The sequence below is a fragment of the Tympanuchus pallidicinctus genome, unplaced genomic scaffold (genome assembly GCF_026119805.1).
Source record: "Tympanuchus pallidicinctus isolate F22 unplaced genomic scaffold, pur_lepc_1.0 scaffold3, whole genome shotgun sequence".
NCBI classification, from domain to species: domain Eukaryota; kingdom Metazoa; phylum Chordata; class Aves; order Galliformes; family Phasianidae; genus Tympanuchus; species Tympanuchus pallidicinctus.
The window spans coordinates 96588252-96601038 of record NW_026294747.1 but is presented as its reverse complement, the minus strand read 5'-3'; the positions used below and the strand labels follow the sequence as shown (position 1 = coordinate 96601038).

Here is a 12787-nt window from a genome sequence, read left to right as displayed (position 1 = left end):
TCATCTTTGGAATTTGGTAATTATGATGGTGCACCTCAAACACGCTGCACTTGTCCTCTAGTCTGTTTTTTTCCTGAGCTTTAGATTATAATCTCCTCAGGCCTGTGATTATTTCTTCATAAGCATTTAAAAACCACGTAGAACAATAAATCTCCAGCAAAGATACAAGAATAACTCTGCTCCTTGACCATACTAATGTACAATTAATATTTAGTCACCATTTTTGCAGGTTGCTATTGGTTCTTATTTGATCCTGTTGTTCATATGTCTTCTAAGATGGTATGGTATTCACACAGTTGCCTAAGTTTTTGTTTGTTTTGTTTAGTTACAACACCACTCTTACTGCATTCAAGACACGCATAGGATAGTTTTAATGAGAGCGCTGACAGCTTCAATTAATTATCCATATCATATACAGTTTTAGACACCTTGAACTCATAATTTTTTTGAGTGTTTAGTTCTTTAGGACACAGATATTCAAAATGCAACATCCGCTACCTTTATTTGCAAGTCTATTTGCCTTTCCACAGTTTGGACCAGATAAACAGGCACCGGGAATGTAAAGAATGCACAACTTAGTTCACTATGTAAGAGAAAGTTTCATTTTTGAAATTGTGATGTAGGAAGTATGTTGGCAGGTGTCAATCTTGGTTTAAGTGATCTTCCTTGTAACTTTCAGTCCTGAGACTCTTCAGTTTTTCTGCTGCATTCCTCTCTCCCAAGACCCTTTTCTTTTTCATTCACAGCATTTGGCCAAAATGTTACTTCCTACTTTTGTGTCTTTCTTGCCTCCTCCTTAACATTTGGCTTTTAGACTTCGAGTTCCCCAGAGATCAGCATCTTTAAAAGCAGTGATTTGCTTGGAGCCAGGCTTCTCATCCTGCCCAGGTATTTCTCCTGCATCTGTGACTCTTTGTACTAGTATTTGTGTCTGTCTTTGCCTTTATCCCTTTTGTCTGAATTCTGTTACTCCTTTTTCAATGCTTTTTGTTTTAGTACAGCTATAGGAATCAGCTGCTTGCATACTGCATCCCTTTCCTCCTCACACAGTGGTTTCATTTCTTGAATTTGTACTTTTTTCTGCCACTATCAGATGTTCTAACAAGAAGGGCTGATGTCTTCCCTTGTTTTCCCTCCAGCACCTCTCTTCTTATTTCCCATTATCCTCAGTCTAAGACATTGTTCTAGCCATGCAAACGATTTCTCCTTTCTAGATGGAAAGAGGGGGCAGGAACTAGGGAATAGTGACTGCTACAGCATTTTCTTTCTTCATCAAGAAGAAAGGGGCACTACTCCTTCCAAAACAATGTCTTGCAATTATCTGCAACAGGTACTTCCCACCATTGTCAATGTTGCATTAATGATATTTTGTTAGCCTGTGGAAACAGCCCTGACTAACAGACAAAAGCCCTGAGAAGGAGCCTGCGTTGGCAGTGGCCACAGCTGTTGTAATGGCCCATCAGACATGGTCTCGTCATCCGGTTCATGAAGTCTGTGGTAAATTCCAGAGGTCATACTTGCCAGAGCAGCTGGTGATGGCAGTGAATGGGATGCTAATGTCAGAATGGGAGGAAGGTGCTTATATCAGCACCTAACTTCCTTTGAGCCCTGCAGGTGCACGATGGCTGGCAAGAAATGCAAAATCAGGAGTGTAAGGTGTAAAGCTGATGCTGATGGCTCTGCCCTAAGGAGACAGGTGGTTTCCTAATCAGAGATCCGGCTTATCCAACAACTTCTACCTCTTCCATGCATGTCCAAGAATGTTTGTGGGGGTGGTGGGAGGGAAAGGAGGAAGAGGAGTGGAGGAAAAGCATCACTGTGACACTTTGATGGACAGGGTATGTCATACTAAAATACTGAGGATTCTCTTCCAGTGGCGTAATAGCTCCTTTTGGACATCATCCATGTATCAGTAACAGTTGCACTTATGTGCACAAAGCTGGTTTCTATTTCAATAGTGGTGGGTTTTTTTTTGTTTTTGTTTTGTTTGTTTGTTTGCTTTTTTTGTTTTTTGTTTGCTTGTTTGTTTTTGGAAAATGGAGGTTTGGGGCATTACCAAGTTCTGGTCAACTTCATGTGAATAGAGGCATCACTTTCTTCTCACTCGGGGCAGCATGGTGTGGGGATAACAGGTTGGCCTTTTCTGCTATAGTTGTACATACTGTGACCTGATGGAATGCAGTGAGCAAACAAGTTTTTCAGCTCAGGAAATGATTGAAAAGGGTGTTCACCTGGAGATGCTGTTCTTAGTACTGAGTGCCAAAGGAAGTATGGTGAATGAACGCTGGGTTTATTTTGTTCTGCAAATTGATCTGTTAATTGGGTACTGTGATGCCATGGAGAAGAGTGTTAGAGCACCTGTTCTCTGCCAGAGGAAAAAACCCTCTTAACAGATCAAGAGAAAAGGAACATCCTCTAATGCCTAAACCTAACTGACATTCATGCTAGTAGACTCCTTTTTGATGGACTAAACATTCTTCTGACTCTGGCTGAGTTTTTCAGAAAATCTGTTTTCTATGCCCTGAGGAGACACATCAAGAACTGAAGTTTGCTGCACACTATGGAAGTCCTTACTTTATTACTGTCTTCTGGGTTCGTCCCTCAAAGAGCCAAGTAATTCTATGCTTGTGAAGATGGCTTGTACCAAAGAAAGACGTGTGATCTATCTCTCAAGACATTGGTGAGAGGGCTAACTTATGGGGTTACAGTTTATCCTCATTATACCCAGGTTTTCTAGTGCAGGATCAATTCAACAGTCTGAGCTGGAACTCTGACAGCTCACCTGTAACTGGAAGAGGAAAGGACAGAGTGGGTCACAGAGTAGGTCACATACTGAAGGTGTGTCATGGCACTTCACAGCATGGTCAGTATTTTTGTGGTGGTTGAGCAAAGTGCTTTACTTTTCTCTCTTCTGCTATCTGAACTCTCTGAGTTCAAACTCAGCTGAGACATGAACCAGGCTACAATCTTGAGAAGACTGAAGAGTGTGCTAAGATTGCTGCCTGTTTAATCAGCTCTACACAGTTTGCCTTCATTTATCTTGTCTGCACAACTGGGCAGGTATAGCTGCTGGTAATTATATGTTTCTCAAACTACAGGTTATGGTGACCTGGTATAGACCTATGCCAAATCATTCATCTGAAAGCTTCCTCCAAGTTGTCTGCGCTGGGAGTTCCATCCTCATGCCAGGAGACCCCCTGTGCCATCCAGCAGCATGGGCCTGCTGCTCCTTCCAGGCCATCCAGAGGAGCCGTCAGCTGTTACAGCTCAAGCTGATCTCTACCGGCACCTTTCTGAGAACCTCTGAGGAGTGCTGCTGGTGTTCATGCTCAGGGCCATGTGCTCAACTGTGGCTGCCCTCCAAAGCGTGCGGCCCTTGAGGTTCTGCGGTGCCTTGTGCTAGTGGCCAGCAGGGGCCTGGTGTGCCTCCACAGCCAGGAGTGCATTTCTATCTGCAGGCCCTGCGGGGCCTCCTTTTATAGTGCTCCCAGCCTGGCATGGTGTTTGCTGATGTGGGCATTCTGTCCATTTGCTGTTTCTGAAGCTCCTGCTAAGACCAGCAGCTCTCTCAGCTCAATCTGAGAGGGACTGTCTGAGACACAGGCTGATCCCCTTGCTGTGATCTGCCCTGACCGTAAGACATCAGTGTCAGCCTGCTGTCTTTCACACTGCATCCCCCCGATGACAGTGTGATCTCCGTGCCTCTCAGCAATCCACTCAGACTTCAGTGCTTTCAGAAGACAAGCTGGGACCAGGCCTGCAGTGAAAGTCCCTGTTTTGTTCCTGAGATTTCCACATCATACAGAGTTCATGTGCTGTAACAAATTAGTGCTAGGCCTACAGCATCCCTCAGGTGCTGCAGTATATGGGCTGCGCTGTTCCATGGCTATGTAACACCTCTGCCCTCTTGGTGCACAAGCCCTCTTGTGCCAGCTTCTTGTGTTTATGGCAGTAGAGATCCATTCACACCTCAGTTCCAAAAGTCCTGTACCAACAGAGGATGCCTCCTGCTGGGCAGGGCTTCAGGGTGGGAAAGGGAGCTCTATCTTACATCTGCTGTAAAGGCTGTGGTAGCTGTAGTTACAGGGAGAAGCCCATGATGATGTGAACATGTTAACAAACACAGCAAGCACAAAAGGATGGTTCTTCCCCCATGTGTGTTCAGTCCCACCAGCACCAGCTGTTTAGAACTGAGAGCATTCGAGGAGAGCGTAATCTTACTTTGGCAGCAACGTGGAGGTTGTCTCTCTGAGGCAAGTGTAACCAGCCCTTCTTTATGGACTTACACCAGAGTCAGTCTCTACAGAGACAGCCACAAGCACATGGTGGCACTAACACCAGTATCAAGCCTTCAGAAAGAAAGACTGCTGGAATATTTAGACAAGGGCAAGCAGTAGTGTTTTTGGAAATGACTAAATGATCTTGGCTACATTTAAAAGAAAAAAAGAAGGAGAAGAAATAAAAGATTCAGCCGGAGGCAAACACGTGGGATGGAAAACGTCAGCTCTACCGGCAAAACGCCCCGAGGCGCGCCGGACAACCCCGAGGCGGCACTGCTGCGGCCACGCGGCTGCTGGCAGTCCGCCGCTCCGCTCCGCGCCGCCCCCTCGCCCCGCCGCGCCCCGCTCCGCCCGGCCTCGCCCGGGCAGCAGAGCGCAGCCAGCCCCCGGGGGGCCGCGGCGGGCGGGGGCGCCTTCGCGCGAGGCGCTGCTCTCCCTGCCATTGGCTGACGGCGCCGCCGGCCGCGCGGGGGGAGGGGGCGCGGCGAGGCGGCCTGGGCTCGGCCCCCGGCGCGGCGGAGCAGTCGCGGCCGCCCCATCCCGAGGGCAGCAACGCCACGAACCTCCGCCGACAGGCAGCGGCGCCCGGCTCCCGCCTGTCTTCCGCTTCTCGACCCGCTGCCGGCCAGCTCGGCGGGGCCGCGATGGAAGAGGAGCGGGCCGGCGAGCAGATGAGACCGTTGCTCACCACGGTAACGTGGGGGAAGCGGGGGCGCGCACAAAGAGCCGCCGCGGGGCCGCGCGGAGTCGGGGGCTGCGGGGAATGGGAGGGGGCGGCGGGGACCCCTCGTGTGCCTCCCGCCCCTCGACGGAAGAAGGCGGAAGCGGCGCCGCCGGTGCCGGGCGTTTGGGACGCCCCTGGCAGCGGGGCGGGGGCCGCAGGTGTGCCGCCCGCTGGCCTCGTGCGCGGCGCCCTCCGCACCGCATCCCCTCCCGGGGCGGCGGGAGCCTTTGTTCCGCCGCGAGCGGCCCGGCCCCGGCCTTTGTGAGGCGCCCGCCGGGCTCGTGTCTCGCTCCTGCCGCCGGTGTTCCAGGCGGCGGGGTGCCCCTCCGCGTGCTCCGGGGCCGGGCCGGGCGCCATCCCGGCGGGGCCCGGGCCTGGGGGGCTCGCGGGGGCGGATGGAACGCCGGGACTTGGGCTCCTTCCTTCCAGGACCGGTGGCGAGGCGAAGCAGACATTTGTTGCCTTACTTCCTGTGCTACTGAAAAATGCATGTGGTTCCCCAGTTGTAATTTCCCCTCCCTTCAGATGACTCAAGGTCTGGATTTTGTTAATGAGTCTCTATGCCCTTGCTTTGATATCCTCCTTGGAGGCCCTTTCCAAAAAGGTGTTGCACAGCAGCGTCTTTTTGGTGCCTGAAGAGGACAGATGTGTGTTCGGTGACACAAAGAAGGCAGTGATGGACAGAGAAATAGTGCACAGAACTGTCCTGTTTTCATCTGCCCACTGCTCTTCAAGGAGAGACTTGAGTCATGTTTGACAAAACCGACACTCAAATGAAGTGCTGCCTTCCTGTGACATCAGTGTGCTCAGTGCCTTTCCTTTGTTGTAACAGAGCTCTGAGAACTCCATCTCGCTGAGGTCCAGGGTGTGCATCTTATCTGTGTTCTTATCAGCTTTGTGTGATGGCTTCAGAAATCAAAGTAATTGCACAGCTCTTAACACTTCTGTAGATCTATTCCAGACCGTTGCTCCATCATCTCGTTGTTGCTGTCAGAATAACATATTCCAAATTCGTGGCCAGTTGTTTAGGGTAAATCCACAGTGAGAGCAAACAGCTGATGCCATTAACCGAGTTAAAGCTACCTTGCCTCTCTGTAGGAGGTACTTCTCAGCTGGCAGTAGAACACTCATTCCTGTCCAGTAGGGAGATATGAGGCTGTGTGGAGCCAATTGCAAAGCCTTAGGGCTTCCAGTGCGTAAGACTATTGTGATAGATGCTAATAGTTACCCTCAGGTGAATCCTAATGAAAAGAGGATTACCGACCTCATGAAAGTCAATGTGCCCCAGCACATCTTTGTCAGGCCCAGCAGGAGTCACTTAGACTCCGTTGTACCAGAAATTAAGGAGGGGCTTTCGGGTCAGCCACATGAGCTGCTGTACTACTGCAGTTGCTTTTCATGCAGACGTTGGGAACTGAGGTGTTCAGAGGAGTGGTCCAGGATGGTTTCTGTGTATCAGCAGAGGCTAGGCAGGGGCTGGTCTGAGTGCAGGGGGGTAGGTATTTGGGAGGCGACTGCAACTGAGACTGAGTGAAATGGTCAGAAAGGTGGTGAGAGGAGGACAGAAAGATTGGTAAGAAGTAGGAAAAAAAAGAATTTCTAGGGAGGACTGATGAAGCTTGTGGCTTAAGCAAAAGAACAGGACATACACTGATCTTTTAGCAATTACATAGTGTAGCAACAAAGGATTTGTTATGAGAAGTTTATACAGAATCACTAAAGTTGGAAAAAGCCTGTAAGATCATCTAGTCCAGCTGTCAACCTGTCATCACCACATACACTAAACCATGTCCCTAGTATGTACCTGGAAGCTTTAGTACAACACTACTAAATCCCAAGTATGAGTGCTTTTGACAGTAAAGCTTAGTTTTTCTAATCCTGTGCCTCTGTTACTGCTGCTAGCAGAGCTTGCTGAAGCTGCTTACACGTGCAAGGTTGTAAGGAATAAACATCTCTGAAAGGTGACAGAAACTCTGTAGGAAGTGTGAATCAAGTGCTGGGTCTTAGAAATGCAGAAACGCAGTCAAGGGAGTAGCTTCTTTCCTTTCTTTCTTTTTCCACTTTTTGATAAGTCAGATTCTTAGATAAAAAAGCAACTTTGCTGTTTCTTGGGTGGAGGAGCACCTCTGTCAATCAATCCCCACCCTTCCCATGGGACTTTTTCCATCAGCAGCGTAAAACACCTTTTAACTTGCTTATTTTATATTACAGGTCCAATCCTAAAGATGAGAATCACCATATTCATAGGATATTTTGAGGAGATGGCATGGTGGCAATGTGTACACAAGAGGTGGAGGCAAAACAAATTTCTGCTGTAGTTACTATGACAAGAGAGAAACTGCTGGTCAGAATATCTGATAGGAATAAGGAATACAATAGAAAAAAGATAACGAATTAATAAATCCATGGTTCTTTCATACCTTGCATACTGTAAGCTGCTCTGCTCCCCTCTCCTTATTGTTACTGGAAAAGAGTCACTGAAGGGCAATAAGGTATGAAATAGGTCTTAGATGAGAACTGACTGAACAGGCTAGGGCTTGTCAGCCTTGTAGAGATAACTTGGAGACGGGATGATGGTATGTTAAGGCTCTATAAAGTTACTGTGGAGAAAGCAGATGGAGGGGGAAGAGAGGCGTGTGATGTTAAATGAAGCCAACAGGAGCTAGGTTCAGAGCAAACAAAAGGAGGTGGTTCTTCACTGTAGGAATTTTACAGGTAAACCTGCTATAGGATTTGTATACAAGAAGATTTTGTGGACTGAAAGGCAGGTTAGACAGTGAACTTTTTTGAAGTGAACTTTTTTGCTCAAGTGTTTGATTTTGACCCCTTTATGATATACGTGGTGCAAAGAGTGGTAGACTGTGCATTATGGCTGAGTAATAGTAATGGGTGCTGTGGTTGTGTTCTTTTTCCTTTTTTTTTTTTCTTCCCTGCTGTAGCAAATGTGTTTTCATCACTAGTCTGCTTTGTATTATGATAACAACTGAAAGTGGCTCCTTTTGGAGAAAAAGCTTTTCTTGCTGGCTTTCCATGACATGGCGACATGACAGAATGTAGTCTGCCAGATAGCACTGAAGATAGCTTTCACGTTTCTCTGCTGTTCCTGAAGTGACTGCATGATTGTACCTTTACTTCTCAACAGCCCTATATGTGTATTATTAAGTGGGTTTTAGACGTTACTGATCAACAGTGATCATGTTGCAATGGCAGCTTCAGGCTTTTACTTTAGGCTTTGCTTGAGCACTTATGAGATACAGCCTCACTTCACCAACATGCATAATCACTGCAGTGGAGTCTGTCCATTCTTTTATCCCACTGCTTTTTTTAAATGCAACTAGATAGTGTTTGGTACTCCAACTTTTCTCATCTGTGATAAAACAGAATCACAGATCACAGAATCACAGAATCACCCGGGTTGGAAGGGACCTCAAGGATCACGTAGTTCCAACCCACCTGCCTAGGAGGGCCACCAAACGTACACGTTCAGATCAGGTTGCCCAGGACCCCGTCCAACCTGGCCTTGAACACGTCCAAGGACAGGGCATCCACAACCTCCCTGGGCAGCCCGTTCCAGGGCCTAACCACTCTCCTTGTAAAGAACTTCCCCCTAACATCCAACCTAAATCTTCCCTCCTTCAACATGGATCCATTTCCCCTAGTCCTGCTGTTGTCAGCCCTTTTGAAGAGTTTACTCCCCTCCTGGGTGTAGGTTCCCTTCAGGTATTGATAGGCTGCCATGAGGTCACCCCGCAGCCTTCTCTTCTCCAGGCTGAACAAGCCCAACTCCCTCAGCCTGTCCTCATAGGGGAGGTGCTCCAGCCCCCTGATCATCTTAGTGGCCCTCCTCTGGACCCTTTCCAAAATCTCAATGTCTTTCTTGTACTGAGGGCTCCACACCTGGACACAGTACTCCAGGTGGGGCCTCACAAGAGCCGAGTAGAGAGGGACAATCACCTCCCTGTCCCTGCTGACCACCCCTCTCCTGATGGAGCCCAGGATCCCATTTGCCTTTTGAGCTGCCAGAGCGCACTGCTCTTGAAGGCTTACAGCAATATAGGGTAACAAAAATCAGAGCCTCTTAAAATAAAAAAAAAAATACACAAAGTGACGGAAATTAGTCCTGTCAGAATCGGCTGTGAACTACAATTCTGCAGCTTAATAATAAAGATACAAATTGAGTTTTCTTTCCAAGAAAAATTTTAGATACATTTATATTAATGTATTTTGGGGAGAAACAGGTGTTTGGTGGCAGCTGGACTGGAGCATGTGACTTTGGAACCATGCTTTGGTGCAGTTACTGCATTTCAGATAGCCCAGTAACTTTGTTGTAATGGAAACAGTTCCTTTTAAAAAGCGTTTAAAGTTTTAATTTACCTAGGTGGTTCCTTATGCATAATAATGTGAGTACCATCAGTACAGTAAAACTAACTTTGATGGGATTGACTGCTTCACATCTTTACACGTGTCTTGTATGACTGTTTTACAAATGAGCTGGTGCAGAAGTTTCCTCTTGGTGCAATTGCTAGTCTTCCCATTTGACATGTGGCTTTTGTGATGGTAAATCAAATGACAGGTCTCTGGAGAATATTATGCTGGTAGATTTACATATATTTTTTTCATATTAACACAGCTGGATATGGTGCTTTCTCTTTATGGCTAGATGAGGGTAACTGAGGGCATGTCTGTGCTGCATAACTGAGCACAGTGCGGGGAACTCTCCTCCCCCATGGGTCTGTGGCATCTGGTTGAACACATGCTCTCAACAATTTAAACCAGTACGGTTACACTGATGTGGTGATGTCCCTGCTAAATAACCCTGGCCAGAAAGAGTATCGTTGGCATGATGACCTTTCTGACTTGTGTCTATGACTTTGATAGACAGACTGCTTTTCTGTATTGTGCTGATTGGATATTCTAGGTTTGGTTAAGGTGTGTACAGCTTGCACCGTGTGGGCCTGTAGGCAATGCTTGTGATTGCTTCTGGATTAGGAATGCTGTAAGCTGCTATTACCTATATGTGCTGTCAGCCTTTTTGAGTTCTTAGAAAGTTACCTATGGCTGCCCCAGACTTGAGAGCTTTCATTAGGCTTAATTGCTGTGGATTTAATTTGTTGTCCAAGATGAGATGCAGAGTAGAGTAAGTGTAAAATCCATGCAATTGAGGCATTGTCTTGGGTTTGGTATAGCATATTCTGAAATGATGAAGTTTAGGAACATTTACATTTCACACTATTTACTAAAGTTAAGGTGGTTGACCAGTTAATATTCTGAAATAATGATATGAATGAATGAAGAGGTTCAAGTAAAGGTTCTATAAATCAGCAGGTTGAGAAATACACCACACATTGTGCACCACCCTTTATATCAGTAGATGACTGGATGCAAAGATGAATATTGATTATTTGACAGGTGTTTTGAAATACATATTTCTCAATTCACAGTTAGCAGGAGGTGAAATCATTAAAATACTAGTTTTAAAGAGCGCAGCATTTGCATTTAAAACAAAAGAATTCAATCCTGACGTCTTAGAACTCTTTTTTTTTTTTTTTTACTGGCAATAAATGTCAATTATGCAAGCATCCCAAATCTACCTTGTCAGCATATCTCAGTGGTTATTAGAAGGGATTATCTGTTCAAGAGTTTGTGTTAGTGCTTGGCACCCTCTAAGTTTGTGTTTCACTGGGAATTAAAATTTGCTGCAGTTTCTGTGGCAAAGGAAATGTGTATTTTTAACCACTAGATGGAGTCATTTTATTTGCATACCAACATGCTTATTTACATAGGATTAAAAAACTTTTTTTTTTCTTTTTTTTTTTTGAAGTCTCCTCAGTCATTTTGCATTTGGAGTATGGCCTGTGGTTATTTTATTATTTGATTGCAGGTAAGACCAAATATTTTGTTCTTCCAGTTGCAATGTTAGGATTATACAGCAAGAAGACTATTCCTCTTTTATGGGTGTGTAGAAGAGAGTGAATGCTTGTGCTCTGAGAGCATTGCATTTATCTTTGTAAGTTACCCACTTTAACAAGAGCAGAGCTCTTACAGCTTTTGTATACCTTGTGATACCTGAAGTAACGTTTCAGAATATTGATGCATATTATTGTATCTCTCAGCCTGGATGCTTTTGTTACTTGAGATTTTGTTTTTCCTACTCCAGTGCTTTAACTAAACTGACTCAATACTATCCAGTGGAATGGTTGTCCTATCTGGGTGTATTGGCACAAGTTGTCTTAATCATTTCGGCAGTGACAGAGTATATAACCTATAACCTTTAAAAAAAAGCCAACAAACAAAAACCCACAACAACAACAACAAACCCTTTGCTTATTAGTTCTAGCAAGTCTCATTTTAGCAGGAGCATTTCAAATGTATTTGGTGCCAAGCCTCCTATGGTCTTTCAGCAACCACTTTTCTGAAGCGTATGGTTTTCTTACGGTTTGATTCTTTGATCCTGTTGGTGAAGTAACCAGTGTCTAACCTGCATTTATACTTAGTCCTTCAGTTTCCCCAGCTCTTTCAACTCTTCTGTTCTGAACGCTGTTCTTAATGAATGCAATTTTGAAGACTAGGGTCTTATTAACGTCTTCATTTCAAATTCTCTCATTAACTGGTATTTTGCGAGCTATAGGTATGTCTTCTTTTTCTCAGAATTCCTACTGTGAGGGATTTTGAAAGTTCTTCTAACTCAGTGTTGGTGATTTTATGCTTGCTTTTTGTTCCATCTCATTGATAATTTGCATTTTCAGCAAATGATGTACCAAGTACTAGTGTTTTTCATAAGCTGTAGTTATGCTGAAAGGCATCTAGACTTGTCTTATTGGTAGTATGGCTAAGACCAATACTAAAATGTTTCTAAACTTCAAAATAGACTTGAAGGTTTTTATTAGTGAAAGAGAGTCTAAAGTAGAGGTTTCCACACATCAAGCCATTGCCCTACTTTAACAGAATTCCTGGTACTTCCTCCAAATGAACTGGAGCTTACTGTGGGTAAGGCATGCAGACAGATATTAAAGAGAGGATGTGGGATTTACCTATGGAACTGTGTCTTTTATGATTCCACCATCTGATGTATATTGAAATTCTACTGCTTAACCATGTATTCTACTTGCTGTTGCTACTTTCCTCTAGTATAGCTATAATACTGGGGATCTGTGTCTGTAAAGATCTGCTTTAAGGCAGGAAGAACTGGAGGCTTGCCTGACAATCTGACTGAATGATTTAATTGTTTTTCTCCATCATCGTTTTTCAGTGTGAGAACATATGTGCACTATGAACACGTGTATGGGCAGTGTGTTTTGGGAAGGCTATGCTTCCCTAAAGTGAAAGGTACAGATTATTTTTTTCCTAGTCATTTACATCCTGGGCTGATTCTTTTGTATTTTCCATGACTAATGTCTATTAAACATATGCTTGCTGTGTCTTGATTTGGATCTGTTTTTTGGTAAGGAGTAGAACTATTAAGTGGTTGTAAATACTTGGGTTATGGTAAAGATAATGTTATAAATTTTACCCTTCTACAAAAAGCTGAGATTTTGTTTCAACAAAAGTAATACTTCTCAATGCTACAACTGTTTCATTAGCAGAGTAGAGTTATCATGTGATGTGAGAATCTGTAATCAGGCTGTTTTGTGGTATATGTCTGTTACCAAAGAACAGAAAGAAGTTAAACTTGTATTTGAGAGAAATTTCAATTGGATCTCATTAGATCTCCTTTTCTGGAGTGGGACAACTTCCCAAACCAAAATTTCTGTTGCCTTGTGAAGGCCTTCAGGCTGTTGTGCTT

The 12787-nt window shown here is 45.0% G+C and overlaps 1 protein-coding gene across 5 annotated transcripts in view; it reads left to right on the top strand.

Moving 5' to 3' along the window:
- The first annotated feature begins 4779 nt into the window (after positions 1–4779).
- SLC4A7 (solute carrier family 4 member 7) overlaps positions 4780–12787 on the top strand; it is an 83740-nt gene continuing 75732 nt past the window's right edge. For 2 of the 5 annotated variants that reach the window (XM_052692222.1, XM_052692221.1), the window contains exon 1: positions 4780–4972. In XM_052692222.1, the coding sequence (XP_052548182.1) occupies positions 4925–4972 (48 nt within the window). In that variant the 5' untranslated portion in view covers positions 4780–4924. The remainder of the gene's footprint in view (positions 4973–12787) is intronic. The other 3 variants (XM_052692220.1, XM_052692218.1, XM_052692223.1) reach the window with 2 other exon arrangements.